We start from the raw sequence: 17886 nt of genomic DNA on the forward strand, positions 1-17886 counted from the left end.
GGGGACAGGCACCATGGAGCTACGCTGGGGGGGAGGTTGGAGAATGGGGGGAAGAGGCACCATGGAGCTGCACTGGGGGGGCGGAGAGTGGGGGGAACAGGCAACATGGAGCTACGCTGGGGGGTGGGAGTGGAGGGAACAGGCACCATGGAGCTACGCTGGGGGGGAGGTTGGAGAATGGGGGGAAGAGGCACCATGGAGCTGCACTGGGGGGGCGGGGAGTGGGGGGGAACAGGCACCATGGAGCTACGCTGGGGGGGCGGAGAGTGGGGGGAAGAGGCACCATGGAGCTACGCTGGGGGGGGTGGAGAGTGGGGGGAAGAGGCACCATGGAGCTACGCTGGGGGGGGCGGAGAGTGGGGGGAACAGGCACCATGGAGCTACGCTGGGGGGGCGGAGAGTGGGGGGAACAGGCACCATGGAGCTACGCTGGGGGGGGCAGAGAGTGGGGGGAACAGGCACCATGGAGCTACGCTGGGGGGGCGGAGAGTGGGGGGAAGAGGCACCATGGAGCTACGCTGGGGGGGGCGGAGAGTGGGGGGAACAGGCACCATGGAGCTACGCTGGGGGGGCGGAGAGTGGGGGGAAGAGGCACCATGGAGCTACGCTGGGGGGGTGGAGAGTGGGGGGAAGAGGCACCATGGAGCTACGCTGGGGGGGCGGAGAGTGGGGGGAACAGGCACCATGGAGCTACGCTGGGGGGGGCGGAGAGTGGGGGGAAGAGGCACCATGGAGCTACGCTGGGGGGGGCGGAGAGTGGGGGGAACAGGCACCATGGAGCTACGCTGGGGGGGGCGGAGAGTGGGGGGAACAGGCACCATGGAGCTACGCTGGGGGGGCGGAGAGTGGGGGAACAGGCACCATGGAGCTACGCTGGGGGGGGGCGGAGAGTGGGGGGAACAGGCACCATGGAGCTACGCTGGGGGGGGCGGAGAGTGGGGGGAACAGGCAACATGGAGCTATGCTGGAGGGGTGGGAGTGGGGGGGGGACAGGCACCATGGAGCTACGCTGGGGGGGAGGTTGGAGAATGGGGGGAAGAGGCACCATGGAGCTGCACTGGGGGGGCGGAGAGTGGGGGGAACAGGCAACATGGAGCTACGCTGGGGGGTGGGAGTGGAGGGGAACAGGCACCATGGAGCTACGCTGGGGGGGAGGTTGGAGAATGGGGGGAAGAGGCACCATGGAGCTGCACTGTGGGGGCGGGGAGTGGGGGGGGAACAGGCACCATGGAGCTACGCTGGGGAGGGCAGAGAGTGGGGGGAAGGGGCACCATGGAGCTATGCTGTGGGGGGCGGAGAGTGGGGGGAAGGGGCACCATGGAGCTATGCTGGGGGGGTGGAGAGTGGGGGGAAGAGGCACCATGGAGCTGCGCTGGGGGGGGCTGAGAGGGGGGAAGAGGCACCATGGAGCTGCGCTGGGGGGGTGGGGAGTGGGGGAAAGAGGCACTCAGGAAGCTGCTCACTGAGCTGCTTGGGGGACACTGGGGGGCTAAGGGCAGGCATGCAGGGAGCTGCTCCTGGGGGCCTCTGGGAGAAAGCTGGCTAGTACCAGGTGCTCTGGGGCCCCTTTGGCACATGGGGCCGTGGCTCATCACCCCTGCCATGGGCTGTGCCCCCCTCGGGGGTGTGGTGGTGGGGCGCTCACCCTGCTCCAGGAGTCCACGTGTACCATGCCAGCATGCAGTGTCTGTGCCAACGAGTGGGATTAGCCCTCTCCTTGCATTGCTCGCCGGCTCGGGATCCCTGGGCAGGGTCCTGCGCATGCCCCGTCAGACCGCCCCAGGGATAGCCTTCCTGCCCCAAACGGGCCACAGCAGTCCCCTCAAAGTCCCCCCCCCCCCCCGGCATCTGACTCCTGCTGGCCCCGGTGTGTCTGGTGGGCTGGTCCGTGCTGGCCCTGGCTGGGCCCCGGTGTGTCTGGAGGGCTGGTCCATGCTGGCCCTGGCTGGGCCCTGGGGTGACTGGAGGGCTGGTCCATGCTGGCCCTGGCTGGGCCCCGGGGTGACTGGAGGGCTGGTCCGTGCAGGCCCTGGCTGGGCCCCGGTGTGTCTGGAGGGCTGGTCCGTGCTGGCCCTGGCTGGGCCCCGCTGTGTCTGGAGGGCTGGTCCGTGCTGGCCCTGGCTGGGCCCCGGGGTGACTGGAGGGCTGGTCCGTGCAGGCCCTGGCTGGGCCCCGGTGTGTCTGGAGGGCTGGTCCGTGCCGGCCCTGGCTGGGCCCCGGTGTGTCTGGAGGGCTGGTCCGTGCTGGCCCTGGCTGGGCCCCGGGGTGACTGGAGGGCTGGTCCGTGCGGGCCCTGGCTGGGCCCCGGTGTGTCTGAAGGGCTGGTCCGTGCGGGCCCTGGCTGGGCCCCGGGGTGACTGGAGGGCTGGTCCATGCGGGCCCCTGGCTGGGCGCCGGTGTGTCTGGAGGGCTGGTCCGTGCCGGCCCTGGCTGGGCCCCGGTGTGTCTGGAGGGCTGGTCCGTGCTGGCCCTGGCTGGGCCCCGGGGTGACTGGAGGGCTGGTCCGTGCGCGCCCTGGCTGGGCCCCGGTGTGTCTGGAGGGCTGGTCCATGTGGGCCCTGGCTGGGCGCCGGGGTGACTGGAGGGCTGGTCCGTGCGGGCCCTGGCTGGGCCCCGGTGTGTCTGAAGGGCTGGTCCGTGCGGGCCCTGGCTGGGCCCCGGGGTGACTGGAGGGCTGGTCCATGCGGGCCCCTGGCTGGGCGCCGGTGTGTCTGGAGGGCTGGTCCGTGCGGGCCCTGGCTGGGCCCCGGAGTGACTGGAGGGCAGGTCCGTGCGGGCTCTGTGTGTCGGTCCAAGCTGGCCCTGAGCGGGCCCTGCTGCTGGTGTCACTAGGGGTCGGGGGGGTCTGGGCTATACCCGAAGAGCTGGGCCAGAGCCCATGGTCAAGGGCACGGTAGAGCCGCAGTCATAGTCCAGGTCGACCACGGCGTGCGCGCTTGTGATGAGGCTGCTCAGCGACGTACCCGTCTGCCGCTCCCGGAAGCTCTGGATGTAGCTCTGGAGGAGAGAGGAGGGAAATGGGCGCCATGTCCCCAGCCCTCCCGCTGCCACCTCAGCCCCTCTCCCCTTCCCAGCTTGGTCTCTGCTGCCCGTGTCTGGGGGAAGGACCAGCCAGGCTGCTGCAGTTCAGCCTTCCCCTGCAGGTGGGGCCGCCGCTACACACCCCAGCCCACCCGCGGGGAGGGGAAGTAAATGCCCGAGGTCAGGTTGCTGCAGCCAGATGATTTAACTGGGAAATGATGATTTAACTGGGAATTGGTCCTGCTTCGAGCAGGGGGTTGGACTAGATGACCTTCAGGGGTCCCTTCCAACCCTGATATTCTATGATTCTATGATTCTATGATTCTATGATTCCCCTGCCCGCCCTGCTCAATGGGTCCCGCTCTCTGCGGCCTGGGGCAGCGTGTGGGAGTCTGGAGAAAAGGCAGCTGGCACTGGCCTCCCCCAGGGGTGGGGCCACAGGGGGAGTCTAGGCCTGGGTAACTCCCGGGGGTTGGCACAGCCCTGCTACGGCTCACTGGGAAGCTCCCTTAGCTGGCAGGCACTGGGGCTGTTTGGGGGTGTCTGATGCCTTCACACTGGGGTGCAGGACCTGGCACTCCCCCCGTCAGCTGTAGCTGAGGACCGGGGATGGGAAAGCTCTCCCCACCCCCACCCCCCGAAAGTGGGGCAGGTTCAGTTCTGGTTCAGGCTCTGGTCTCTGTCCGGAACCCCTGACACTGGCGGGAGAAGGCAAAGGGTCCCCAGCCGGGGTTGATGCCCATGGGGAAGTCACAGGGCAAGGAGGCTGCAGGCTGGCTCAGTCCCTCCCCCAGTTTATTGTGTTTCACTCTGCTGTAAAGATTTCTGGCAGAATGAGGCGAAGCTGCGAATGTGGAGGGCAGAGCCCACCTGGGGTGCCAGGTAAGAAGCCCACCCGTTCCCAGAGCGCTGGGCTCCTGCCTCCCCCTGACCCCACGCACAGCCCCAGTGCCTGGGGAGAGCTCTGCCCGGGACACGGCACTCACGGGGGAGAGCACGTCCCCGTCGAAGCGGCGCACGGGGGTTGGCTTGCGTCGGTAGCTGGGCTCGGGCAGGTGGGCCTTGTGTGGGTGGGGAGAGGGATGGGGCGGCCTCCGCTTCTTCTTCTTCTCCTTCCGCTCCTCCCGCTGCTTGATCCTCATCAGCTGCACCCGGCGCTGCTGCCGGCTGATAACCACTGCATGGCGAGATGGGGAGTGAGGGGTCTGTTCTGCACCTCCATGGCACCTGGACCCTGCAATCCCACCCTGCATGGTACCCAGACCCTGCAACCCCGCACACGCCCTGGCATCTGGAACTTGCACCGCCCCCCTGGCACCCTGCAACGCCCCCCCTGGCACCTGGACCCTGCAAACCCCCCTGCCCGCAGATCCTACAACCCCCCCACTCAAAGGTACCTGGACCCTGCAACCCCACCCCCCTCCACCAGCACCCGGACCCTGTGACCCCCCCACCCCCAGATCCTACAACCCCCCCCAACAGTACCTGGACCCTGCAATCCACCCCCCCTCACCGGCATCCGGACCCTGCACTCCTGCCGTGCACGGTACCCGGACCCTGCAACCCCGCCCCCCGTGTCACCCCTCCAATCACTGAGAGCTGTGACTCCCTCCCCACAACACCCCCCAATCACTCAGAGCCCGTGAACCGCCCACACCACCCACCACCTCTGATCCCACCTTCCCCGTGTCCTCGCCTGCCCGTCCCGCCGCACCTTTGTGGGAGTACCCCTCGGCCGTGACTCTCCACTGCACCAGCACGCCCAGCGTGGCGAGGACGGCCAGACGCCCAGGATGACCCAGCTGTACCAGCACATGGGCCGGGCGGGCGCCGCCTGGACGCGCTCGTAGACGTACTGCAGCAGCAGCAGCAGCTCCGTGAAGTAGTCGACGGTGACGGTCATGACGGCGCTGCCGAAGACGGCCGTGGAGAGGGTGGTGAAGAGCTTCTGCCACTGCAGGGTGAGCACGGCGCCGAGCATGCCCACGCCCAGCAGCAGCCCGATGGGGACCCACACCGTGGGCGGGTGGTAGAACTGCTCCATGGCCACCAGCGTGGCCAGCGCCAGCAGCAGCCCCAGCAGCAGCCCCACCATGAAGAGCCCAACGCTGCGCACCAGCATGGTGACCAGCCCGCACAGCGCCCCGATGCCCAGCCCGATGCCCACCGAGGCCTCCACGCTCAGCTGCGTGTCCAGCACCCGCTCCTTGTAGCACAGCATGAAGATGACGATGGAGCCAAACATCAGCCCGGTCAGGAACATGATGGCCTTGAAGCAGCGGTAGCCTAGGGAGAGCCGGGCTGGTCACTGCCCGGCCAGCGGGGACGTAGCGTTGGCAGGAGCCCCCCGAAGGCAGGGGGGCTCCTGCTGGGGGGGCAGCGCCAGGGTTCGCCGCGGGCAGCCTTGGCGCAGCACAGATGCGCTCGGCCAGAGATTAAACACCGCGTGACGGCCTGGCTGACGAGCCGGCGGCTTTCAGCACGTGATAAAATGACACCACATGGAGAATTACGTCGAGTCCATGGCAGAACGAATTCCCACTCCCGGGCCCTCGTGGGCAATGCCCATCACTGTGGTGCCCGAACCCCTGAGCTCTGAGTGTCAGACTGGAGCCTCAGCTGGGAGTTGCTGCCCTGGCCCTGCCCCCAGCCCCAGGCTCCTCTCCCCCAACTCGGCCTCAGCCCCATCCGCTCGCTCTCCCGGGCTGTGGGGAGGAACACAGGCTGGGAGCCAGGGGCCCCGGGCTTGCTCTCCGGCTCCAGGAGGGCACAGAGAAGTGGGCTCAAGTGGGCCCAAGCAGCATGGCTGGGCACCAGGACTTCTCACTTCTGCCACTGACTCGCTGTAAGCTGGAGGGAGGCAGGCCCACACCCCTGCGCCTCAGTGTCCCCACATGTACAGGGGACGGAAGGGCTGCAAAGCATGCCGCTTATTGCTGCCACTCTCTGGCCGGCCCTCCCCGTCACCCTCGCTCTCCGAGCCCCCATCTCGTGCCCTGCTCCCCACACTCCCTGCCCCTGCTGCACAGCCGAGGCGGCCCGCCCGGCCCCGCCCAACTCACCGAAGAAGCAGTAGATGATCCCGAAGACGCAGCACATGGCACACACGACCGAGGGCACCACCTGGTACCGGCGCTCGAGCTCCTGCTGGCAGCTGTGCCCCCACTCCTGCCCGGTGTCGTGCGGCAGCAGCTTGAACCGCAGCGTCTGCACAGTTGCAGTCATGGCTCGCGGCGCTCCTGGCGGGGGGTCAGATGCCCCACGCCCCCCGCACTCCCCACAGGCCGCGCTGCACCCAGGAGCCTCCTGCAGCTGGTGAGAGGACAGAGCGACAGGGGAGGGGGAGGGGGTAAGAGCTAGCCTGCCCCGAGCACCCAGCGCCTGCCGGCCCCACGCAGCACCCACCTTCGTAGCAAGAACTGCAGGCTGGCTGCCCGCCCCAGAGCCCCCCTGATCCCCGCAGTGCGGGGAGCTCAGCTGCACACCGCCCCCGCCCCCCATGCCTGGTGTCCTCGCAGGTCGTGGGACAGAGCGGGACCCTGTGATGGCACCAGGGGAGCTAGGCAGGAGCAGGGAGGCAGCCCTGGAGTGGCTGTGGGGAGGAAGGCTCAGGGACCAGTGGGCTCTGACAGGAGCTGGGGGAGGCTATGGGAAGGGGGCTTGGGATGGGAACCCAGGGGGAGCTTCCTGATGGGGGCCCAGCCCAGGGCTCCCAGCAGAGGTGCGAGGAACCCCCCCTGCATCCAGGCAGGCAGGAGACAGGGGCCCCTGGAAGGGAGACTGCAGGGATGGCTTTGCCATACTGTAGCGTGTGTAAAAGGCTAGTTAGCGTGAGAGAGCCATTTGCCCTGCGTTGGAGGGAGGGGGGCAGGGAGGGTCATGGAGCAACTTCCCGGGTGTCTGAGGCGGGGGGACTGCGGCTGGCCATGGAGCGGCTCCCCCAGTGTCTGTGTGGGGGTGGGGGAGGACCATGAAGCAGCTCCCCCAGTGTCTGTGGGGGGACTGGGGCCGGGGATGGCCACGGAGCAGCTCCCCCAGTGTCTGGGAGGGGACTGGGGCTGGAGAGGCGATGGAGGGCAACTGGGGCTCAGGAAAGTCAATAAAGGGCTGTTTTATTTTGGTCCTATTGGCTCCCCCAGAAGTGAAGGGTTGTTAGTTTGGCTCAAGGGCCAAACTACTCTGAGAGTAGGGAAACTGAGGCCATAATTGCCTCACTACAAGAGCAAGATGTAAACCAGAAGGGAAACTGAGGCAGCAATGCTGGCAAGGTAAGAACTGTTACAGGTGCTAACCCCCTCAAGAACCCAACTCAAAGCCTGGGCACTAACCCAGAGGCTTTGATACAGAGAGATCTCCAGCCTGACCCAACAGCACCGCCCTGCACAGAGAGAACCCAACCCGAACGGACAGGACTCACTGCGCCTGGCGGCACTGATCCGAGAGAAGGCAGCCACAGGGCGCTAACCGAGCAAGCCCACACCACAGCACCGCCCCACAGGACTCCAGGCCAGACGGGACCTCGGAGCGCTAGTCGGACCTCCCGCGAAGCCCCGGCCAGAGGATTTTACCCAGCCACCGCCGCACTGCGCCCAGTAACTTGTGTTCAGCCATGGCATCCCCCTGAAGGGCCCCAGGGTGGATGGGAAGCCTTCAAGCAAAGGGGAATCCATGGGTGAAGCACCTGCATGGTTAAACATCGGGACCTTATTTCTAATTGGGATTTGTCCAGCTGCAGTGTCCAGCCAGGGGTTCTGGTTCTGGGCGTCTCTGCCAGACTGAAGAGCCCTTAGTGCTGCAGCTAAGCCAGCTGGCTGGGGATGCGGTGCCGCGGCTGAGCTGGGTGGCCGGGGCTGAGGGGTGCCGTGCCACGGCTGAGCTGGGTGGCCAGGGCTGAGGGGTGCCGTGCCGCGGCTGAGCTGGGTGGTCGGGGGCGAGGGGTGCCATGCCGCGGCTGAGCTGGGTGGCCGGGGGCGAGGGGTGCCGTGCCGCGGCTGAGCTGGGTGGCCAGGGGCGAGGGGTGCCGTGCCACGGTTGAGCTTGGTGGCCAGGGGCGAGGGGTGCCGTGCTGCGGCTGAGCTGGGTGGCCGGGGCTGAGGGGTGCCGTGCCGTGGCTGAGCTGGCCGGCCGGGGGCGAGGGGTGCCGTGCCGCGGCTGAGCTTAGTGGCCGGGGGCGAGGGGTGCCGTGCCGCGGCGGAGCTGGGTGGCCGGGGGCAAGGGGTGCCATGCCGCGGCTGACCTCGGTGGTCGGGGGCGAGGGGTGCCGTGCCGCGGTTGAGCTTAGTGGCCGGGGGCCAGGGGTGCCGTGCCGCGGCTGAGCTGGCCGGCCGGGGGCCAGGGGTGCCGTGCCACGGCTGACCTGGGTGGCCGGGGGCGAGGGGTGCCGTGCCGCGGCTGAGCTGGCCAGCCGGGGGCGAGGGGTGCTGTGCCGCGGCGGAGCTGGGTGGCCGGGGGCGAGGGCTGCCGTGCCGCGGTTGAGCTGGCCGGCCGGGGGCGAGGGGTGCCATGCCGCGGCGGAGCTGGGTGGCCGGGGGCGAGGGGTGCCGTGCCGCGGCGGAGCTGGGTGGCCGGGGGCGAGGGGTGCCGTGCCGCGGTTGAGCTGGCCGGCCGGGGGCAAGGGGTGCCGTGCCGCGGCTGAGCTGGCCAGCCAGGGGCGAGGGGTGCCGTGCCGCGGCGGAGCTGGGTGGCCGGGGGTGAGGGGTGCCGTGCTGCGGCGGAGCTGGGTGGCCGGGGGCGAGGGCTGCTGTGCCGCGGTTGAGCTGGCCGGCCGGGGGCGAGGGGTGCCGTGCCGCGGCGGAGCTGGGTGGCCGGGGGCGAGGGGTGCCGTGCCGCGGCGGAGCTGGGTGGCCGGGGGCGAGGGGTGCCGTGCTGCGGCGGAGCTGGGTGGCCGGGGGCGAGGGCTGCCGTGCCGCGGCTGAGCTGGCCGGCCGGGGGCGAGGGGTGCCATGCCGCGGCGGAGCTGGGTGGCCGGGGGTGAGGGGTGCCATGCCGCGGTTGAGCTGGCCGGCTGGGGGCGAGGGGTGCCGTGCTGCGGCGGAGCTGGGTGGCCGGGGGCGAGGGCTGCCGTGCCGCGGTTGAGCTGGCCGGCCGGGGGCGAGGGGTGCCGTGCCGCGGCTGAGCTGGCCGGCTGGGGGCGAGGGGTGCCATGCCGCGGCGGAGCTGGGTGGCCGGGGGCGAGGGGTGCCATGCCGCGGCGGAGCTGGGTGGCCGGGGGTGAGGGGTGCCATGCCGCGGTTGAGCTGGCCGGCTGGGGGCGAGGGGTGCCCAGCGTGGCAGGGACTTGGGCTGCTCTCAGGGTCTGGGTTCACTGCACTGTGTGCCCCTCGCCGCCCTCCCACAAGGGGGCCTGGCTGTGGGGCCAGCTCAGGGGCGCTGGGGCCGGGCAGCCTCCGGCAGCAGGAGGGTCCCGCAGACGCCGGCTCGGGCCGGCTCCCCAGGACGGGCAGGGCCCTGGAGTGACCCCTCCTGGCTGGGGATCCCCGGGCCACGGGCGGGGTGTGGGGGGAGCCCCACTGCCGGCTCGCTGCCACCCATTGGTGCGCTCGCTGTTGCTAAGGGAGGCAAGACAGTTGCTGATTGGCTGCAGGGAAACGACCCACCAGCTGCGTGCTCTGCTACCGCCTCTTGTTACATACCCCCCCACCGGCCCCCCCGCTCCCTTCCTGCCCCACCTGCCCCCCCAGCCCCGCCCCTCCACCTGCCCCCACCCTACCTTTCCCCTGGCCCCCCAGTCCCCTTCCCGCCTCGCCTGACCCCTGCCTATTCCCCCAGCCCTGCCCCTCCTCCTGCTCCCACCCTACTTCCCACCCCAGCCCCCCCACCCCCTTCCCGCCCCGTCTGCCCCCTGCCTATTCCCCCAACCCTGCCCCTCCACCTGCCCCCCCTACCTACCCCCGGCCCCCCAGGCCCCTTCCCGCCTCGCCTGCCCCCTGCCTATTCCCCCAGCCCTGCCCCTCCACCTGCCCCCACCCTACCTCCCCCCCGGCCCTCCCGCCCCCTTCCTGCCCCACCTGCCCCCCCAGCCCCGCCTGCCCCCCAAGCCCTGCCCCTCCACCTCCCCCACCCTACCTCCCCCCCAGGCCTCACAGCCCCAGCTGGCAGAGCCCCTTCTCCCTCGGCCCCCTCCCTGACCTGCCTCCCCCTCAGCACTGCCCCCCCAGCCCCGCCTGCCCCCAAAGACCTGCCTATTACCCCAGCCCTGCCCCTCCACCTCCCCCCACAGCCCTGCCTGACCGGTCCCCTGGCCCCCCAGCATCCCTTCTTGCCCTGCCTGCCCCCTGCCTATTACAGCAGCTCTTCCCCTCCTCCTGCCCCCCAGCCTTGCCTAGCTGCACCTTCCCCCCAGGTCTGCCCATTGGTGTCCTTGCCCCCGCATCTGCCCTACCAGATGCCCCCATCCAGCCCTGCCTGGTGATGCTCCTCCGCCCCTCCCGGGCCCCACCTGGCAGCCTCTCTGGTATTCTAGCCCGAGACTCCCCATCCACACGCAGCTCTGCTGATGCTCCTCAGTACTGACCCACACCCCCTAACATTATACAGTTTGGATCTGAACAGAGGTTAGGGAATTGGGGGAGCAGCCTTGCTGCCCCTCCAACCCCCCGCCCGACGGGGCTGCCAGGCGGGGCTGCCAGGCAGGGCTGGGGGGCAGCCCCTCTGCACCTGTGCAAGTCTGGGGCTCCAAACCATCAGGAGAAGTTTCCCACAGGGACAGGGCTGAGCACAGGTGCAGGTCCACCTCCGCTAGGGTAGGCACCAGCGCTGCAGCAAAGGGAAAGGAAACTGAAACGCCCGTGGTCTCATCCTGGCCTGGCGAAAGGCTGAGCTCCGGCTGGAGCAGGCACCAGCTGGGAGACAGGTGCTGACTCCGAGCACCCACCTCACACACACAGGGGGAGAGGCGATTTGCTGGCTGGCAGTTCCATGCCCTGAAATCCAGGCGCTGCTGATTACCTAAGGGCCTCCATGACAGGACCTTTGCTATCTCCAGTCCCCTAAAGGCCCCAGCACTGAATCTTCTCAGGTTCTGCTGCATGCACTTTGCTTTGTTATGTTTCCAGCCCTGTAAATAGTCTGTTGGTGACGGAGTTTAATGTTGGCCTTTGCTGGAGGATGAAAACCGTCGAGAGCTATGTGGGTGTACGGCTCCTGGAACAGTCCCTCCTTGCACCCAGCCCAAGTCCCATTACCCCCTGTAACAAACAGGGATAACCTCAGAGCAGGGACTCCCAGTGCCCTTGGAGCCCGCAGGCTTGCCTCTGCCCCCGCCACCGGATCTGACCGCAGGGTGTCACGGAGTCCCCGGGCGATGCTCTGGAACTGCTCCCCATGAAGCCAGTCAGGACTCTGGGGCAGTCGCCTTTCTGTGAGCAGCCTGTCTGCAGGACACACAGCTCACCCGGCTCCACCTTCCTGGGTCTGACCTCGGAGCATGCAGCATCCTCTGCCCCTCCAGGCGCTTCCCACAGCGAGTCCGCCCAGGCGGGCTCCTGGGGAAGCCAGAGGGTCCTGCCCCCTAACTCCACAGTCAGACGGGACTCTCAGCCAGCCACGAAAACAGAAGGTTTATTAGACGACAGGAACATGGTCTAACACAGAGCTTGTAGGTGCAGAGAACAGAACCCCTCAGCTGGGTCCATTTTGGGGGGCAGTGAGCCAGACAACCACGTATGCACTTCCCTCCATGTCTCCAGCCAGCCCCAAACTGAAACTCCCTCCAGCCCCTCCTCCTCTGGGCTTTGTCCCTTTCCCCGACCAGGAGGTCACCAGATTCCTTTGTTCTCCAACCCTTTAGCAGGAAACAGGGTGTTGGCCATTCTCTGTGTCCAGACTCCTGCACACACCTGCCCTCTAGGGCTCTGCAACGATCATACACCCTTATCGCACCACCTAGATACTTAAGAACTGCCTAGGGGAAACTGAGGCACCCCCACACTATTCAAAGGAAACATTAAGAACAGTCCCACTTTGTCACACAGGGGCACTGCCTTTCTCCGATCCAGGGTCACAGGGGAGGCAAGGAGCTCACTCCTGGGGACAGGGGGGAGCCCTGTTCCCGGGAAAGGAATGGGAACACACCCCTCACTTGGAACATGCACAGCTGGGCTGGACTAGCCACTAAAGGGAGAGAAGGTCCTGTCCTGGACGAGGGGCTGAGCTAGCTGAAACCAAACAAGTCCTGGTGTCTGCAATTCCCATCTAGCTCCCTGGGGCAGGGCCAGGAGTGAATTTGTGTCTTGGGGCTTCACAGACCATGTCTGCAGCCTCCTGACAGCTGCCTCATGTGATTGCACAGCTGGCTGCAGTGATGGTAGTTGACTGACCCTTCTGTGGTGCTCTGTGACGTTATTGACATGAACTGGGACCGTATAGATCGTTGCAACCAAGGTCCTGTCGTGGCACCAAATCTTGTATAAAGGGGGTCAAATGAGGTGTCTAAGACGAGGTGATGGTTGGCTGGTTAGGATGATGCTGTCTACATGTGTGTATCATTTTTGTAGTTGAAGTTATGAATATTGGCTCTGTACTGTCTGTATTTCAAACTTATGCTCTGCTTCTGGGTGATACCCCAGACAAGTTGAAGTGAGCTGTAGCTCACGAAAGCTCATGCTCAAACAAATTGGTTAGTCTCTAAGGTGCCACAAGTCCTCCTGTTCTTTTTGCAGATACAGACTAACACGGCTGCTACTCTGAAACCAGACAAGTTGGTGTCAGCTCTGCCTAGCCTGCTGGGTGGCCCATTAAGGACCATCAGCGACACAACTGACCCATTGAGAGAAGGCAGACACGCCTGGGGACTCAGCCAGGTGTGCAGGGACCTGCCTAGGGACAGGACTCTGAGGTGTTTCCAGGCCATGGGATGGGCAGCTTGTCCTTAGGACAAAGAAAGAGGCCACATGGCAAGAGACTTTCAAAAGCTGCTGCAGCTCCTCCATCTTGTCTTCAGTCCTGCTTCCGACCTCTGGAGGGACTTGGCTACACTGAAGCTTTGAACCAAGGTCTGAAGGACCCATCCCAGCTGGGGATGTTCTCCAGAGACTTGATTTGAACCTGCCGTTTATTCCATCTCTGCTACAAGCCTGAACCAAGAGCTTTGCCGTTACTGTATGTCACTGAGTCCATTTCACCAATGCTGGCTCTCATAGAATCCTAGAATATCAGGGTTGGAAGGGACCTCAGAAGTTCATCTCGTCCAACCCCCTGCTCAAAGCAGGACCAATCCCAACTAAATCATCTCTATCTTTTTCCTTTTATGAAGAAACTTTTAGATTTTAGATTCTAAAGGATTGGTGTGATTTGTGGGTAAGATCTGATTTGTACATTGACCTGGGTCTGGGTCCTTTGGGATCGAGAGAACCTTTGTTCTTTTACTGGGGTATTCGTTTTTGTAACCATTCGTCCCCATAACGAGTGGCCCTGGTGGGGATACTGGGAAACTTGAGTGTCTAAGGGAATTGCTTGTGTGACTTGTGGTTACGCAGTGGGGTAAAACCAAAGTCCTCTCTGTCTGGCTGGTTGGGTTTGCCATAGAGGTGGAAAAACCCCAGCCTGGGGCTGTGACTGCCCTGCGTGAAGCAGTTGGTCCTGAATTGGCCCCTCTCCGTGGGGTCCCGCCAGAACCTGCCTCGTTACAGGCTCTGACGGGGATTATGCTCCAGGCTCATGCAGCGTGAGCCCTGTGCCATCTCCGGCACTGCGGGCAGTAGAATGCCATGTTCCTTCGATGGACCAGCAATAGCAGCTTAGATACCAGACACCAGGCGTGACAGACGGACGGACGAACCCCTGGGAAAAGGGATGCTCCTCGCAGGGGAACAGAAACTTTGCACTGATGATGTCTGGTAAAGGTTTTCTGTGGGCCAGCCCCTCCTAGAGCATGGCTCCGGAGCGCTAGCTTGGAAGAGCTCTCCGATGTCTCGGCCGCTCTCAGCAGAGGGTGCTGCGGAGAATGGTGCAGCTAATGATGGCAGGATGGATCTGTGGAAGGGAATCATCCAAGCTTCATCCTCTCCCAGCCCTGGAGATTACACTGGCAGCCTGCAGCAAAGCTGTTAATGAGAGCTTTGGGTGGATGTGACGAAGTGGGACTGTTCTTTATGTTCTCTCTGAATACTTTGTGGGTGCCTCAGTTTCCCCTAAGCATTTCTTAAGTATCTAGGTGGTGGGGTAAGCTGTGTGAGTTTTTCCGGAGCCCTAGGGGGCCAATGTGATGGTGTCTGCACAGAGAAAGGCCGGTGACCTGTCTCCTGGCAACTGATGGCCTGGGCCCCTCCTCTGGAAAGGTGCCAACTAAAAGTCTTGGAGAACAAAGAGATCAGGTGACCTTCTGGCCCAGGAAAAAGACAAAGGCTGGAGGAGGAGCCAGAGGGAGGCTGGGGGAGACGGCTGGAGAGAGCTGGGGTGGAGAGTGGGTTGGGGAAATGGAGGGAGGGCCAGATGGGCCTCTGGCCTCCCTGCCCCCTGAAGATGGACCTGACTGAGGGGTCCCGTTCTCTGTACCTACAAGCTCTGTTTTAGACCATGTTCCTGTCGTCTAATAAACCTTCTGTTTTACTGGCTGGCCGAGAGTCCTGTCTGATTGTGGAGTTGGGGGGCAGGAACCTCTGGCTTCCCCAGGAGCCCCGGCTGTGCGGACTCATGGTGGGAAGCGCACGGAGGGGCAGAGGATGCTGAATGCTCCGAGGTCAGACCCAGGAAGGTGGAAGCTATGTGAGCTTTTTGCCCTGGAGTCTGGAAGAGGAAGCTCCCCCAGAGCCCTGACTGGCTTTGTAGGGAGTAGTTTCAGAGCATCGCCTGGGGACTCCAAGACAACTGGTGGCAGAGGTGGGATCTACTGCACACCGTGAACGGCACTTCCTGCAGTAAGTGACTGGGGAACAGTAAAACGAAGGGGGATTGATGGGGATCAGGCGTGCTGAAGATTCAGAGAGAGACGGTTTCAGGGAGCGGTTAACCCCTGGGAGTGTGTGACCAGTGAGAAGGACTTTTGCAGTAACAGGGTCCCCCGGGGGATTGCAGTGAGGGGTCCCAGGGGCAGAGGAGTCTGCAGCTTGACCCTGGCAAAGAGGTGATGACCTCGAGAAGGGCTGGCACACTAGGGGTTCTCCCTGGAAACCGTGGGGAGCTAAGAGCACACAGGCCTGTGAGTCCACAACAACTTGGGAACAGCGGAGTGATGGCCTATCACCATCTCCTTAAGAAGGACATTGTAACCCTGTGCAAAAAGAGAGCGTTATTCATTGGAAAGTTCACCAAAGCACAGTTCATCGTGCAGCTGAAGAACAATGACCACTCTAAGGAGCAGATTCCTGACCCAAATGGGACTACAGCAGGATCTGGGAGCAGCTGGAGCGGTAGCCAGGCATCCCCAAGACTCCTGTCCCCGACCAGACGGGGGTCTTCATGATCGGATTCCCCATCGGGGGATTGGAGACGGACGGGATTGGAGCTGAGTCCGAGAGAGCAAGATGAGGCCAGTCAGCCTCACCTCAGTCCCTGGAAAAATCATGGAGCAGGTCCTCAAAGAATCAATCTTGAAGTACTTGCATGAGAGGAAAGTGATCAGGAACAGCCAGCATGGATTCACCAAGGGAAGGTCATGCCTGACTAATCTAATCGCCTTTTATCATGAGATTACTGGTTCTGTGGATGAAGGGAAAGCAGTGGATGTATTGTTTCTTGACTTTAGCAAAGCTTTTGACACGGTCTCCCACAGTATTCTTGTCAGCAAGTTAAGGAAGTATGGGCTGGATGAATGCACTATAGGGTGGGTAGAAAGCTGGCTAGATTGTCGGGCTCAACAGGTAGTGATCAATAGCTCCATGTCTAGTTGGCAGCCGGTGTCAAGTGGAGTGCCCCAGGGGTCGGTCCTGGGGCCGGTTTTGTTCAATATCTTCATAAATGATCTGGAGGATGGTGTGGATTGCACTCTCAGCAAATTTGCGGACGATACTAAACTGGGAGGAGTGGTAGATACGCTGGAGGGGAGGGATAGGATACAGAAGGACCTAGACAAATTGGAGGATTGGGCCAAAAGAAATCTGATGAGGTTCAATAAGGATAAGTGCAGGGTCCTGCACTTAGGACGGAAGAATCCAATGCACCGCTACAGACTGGGGACCGAATGGCTGGGCAGCAGTTCTGCGGAAAAGGACCTAGGGGTGACAGTGGACGAGAAGCTGGATATGAGTCAGCAGTGTGCCCTTGTTGCCAAGAAGGCCAATGGCATTTTGGGATGTATAAGTAGGGGCATAGCGAGCAGATCGAGGGACGTGATCGTCCCCCTCTATTCGACATTGGTGAGGCCTCATCTGGAGTACTGTGTCCAGTTTTGGGCCCCACACTACAAGAAGGATGTGGATAAATTGGAGAGAGTCCAGCGAAGGGCAACAAAAATGATTAGGGGTCTAGAACACATGACTTATGAGGAGAGGCTGAGGGAGCTGGGATTGTTTAGCCTGCAGAAGAGAAGAATGAGGGGGGATTTGATAGCTGCTTTCAACTACCTGAAAGGGGGTTCCAAAGAGGATGGCTCTAGACTGTTCTCAATGGTTGCAGATGACAGAACGAGGAGTAATGGTCTCAAGTTGCAGTGGGGGAGGTTTAGATTGGATATTAGGAAAAACTTTTTCACTAAGAGGGTGGTGAAACACTGGAATGCATTGCCTAGGGAGGTGGTGGAATCTCCTTCCTTGGAAGTTTTTAAGGTCAGGCTTGACAAAGCCCTGGCTGGGATGATTTAACTGGGAATTGGTCCTGCTTCGAGCAGGGGGTTGGACTAGATGACCTTCAGGGGTCCCTTCCAACCCTGATATTCTATGATTCTATGATTCTATGACTGTGAGAGACAGCGAGAGCCCAAGAAAGAGCTGCAGAAGCAGCAGCAGCATGAACTGGCGGTGGTGGAGTGGAGAGGCCTAGGGGACCTCCCCGGGGTGAGTGGGGATAGATCCCGGGGGGCCAGTTCCGTAGGGAACCTCGAGACTAAATTGCTTTGAGCAGGCTGGCAATTTGAACCAGGGGGACCCTGCGGAAAAGCCCCGGTGTCTAGCTCCCTTGCTGGGTCCCAAGGCCATAGACTCCATCAGCCAGATGGGTGGGGAGGTGGACAGGCTCCCACTCCCGACCCCAACCTATATGTCTGTGTGGAGTCTCCTGGGGTCAGGCCCCTTGGACCCACAGTGGGAGCGGAAGGTGGTGGACAATGGGGAGACATTCCGGGGGTGGCCAAGGTCAAGATGGGGGCTCTTAACCAAGAGAGCTCAAATCACAGCCCTTCAAACAGGACCGCTGGGAGAAGACCCGATCTTAGTTTGAACCCCAGGGGTTTTGGGATGGCAAGAGCACGGGCTGCATAAACCTTCCCAAAGGCGGCCTGCAAGTGTCATCAAGCACACCCAACCTAAGAGAGGGCGTGAAACAGGAAGGGCCTGGTGTAACTCCCACCAAGGAATGGGAGAGATGCTGGGGCATCCATGGGAGCGTTGGTGGGTTCGAACTTCCCCAGGTCACCAGCTAAGGTGACCCCGCTCAGTTCGGCCTCAAAGGGGGGAGAGATGTGACAAAACGGGACTGTTATTAATGTTCTCTCTCAATACTGTGTGAGTGCTTCAGTTTCCCCTATGCATTTCTTAAGTCTCTAGGTGGTGGGGTAAGCTGTGTGATTGTTGTAGAGCCCTAGAGGGCCAGTGTGAGGCTGTCTAGGCAGAGAATGGCAGACACCCTGTCTCCTGGCCACTGATGGCATGGGCCCCTCATCTGCAAAGGTGCCAACTGAAGGGGTTGGAGAACAAAGAGATCAGGTGACCTCCTGGCCCAGGAAAAAGACAAAGCCTGGAGGAGGAGCCAGAGGGAGGCTGGGGGAGATAGCTG

At 63.4% G+C, this 17886-nt stretch overlaps 1 protein-coding gene across 1 annotated transcript; it reads right to left on the reverse strand.

The window, feature by feature from the left end:
- Positions 1-2850: 2850 nt before the first annotated feature.
- On the reverse strand, positions 2851-6246 carry TMEM198 (transmembrane protein 198). The gene is given in 5 exon segments (XM_077830447.1): positions 2851-2997; positions 4008-4198; positions 4736-4798; positions 4801-5307; positions 6084-6246. Coding segments are annotated over 5 exon segments (1071 nt in total).
- Positions 6247-17886: the final 11640 nt, after the last annotated feature.

This window comes from Eretmochelys imbricata, chromosome 11 (assembly GCF_965152235.1).
Source record: "Eretmochelys imbricata isolate rEreImb1 chromosome 11, rEreImb1.hap1, whole genome shotgun sequence".
In the NCBI taxonomy this organism is placed as follows: domain Eukaryota; kingdom Metazoa; phylum Chordata; order Testudines; family Cheloniidae; genus Eretmochelys; species Eretmochelys imbricata.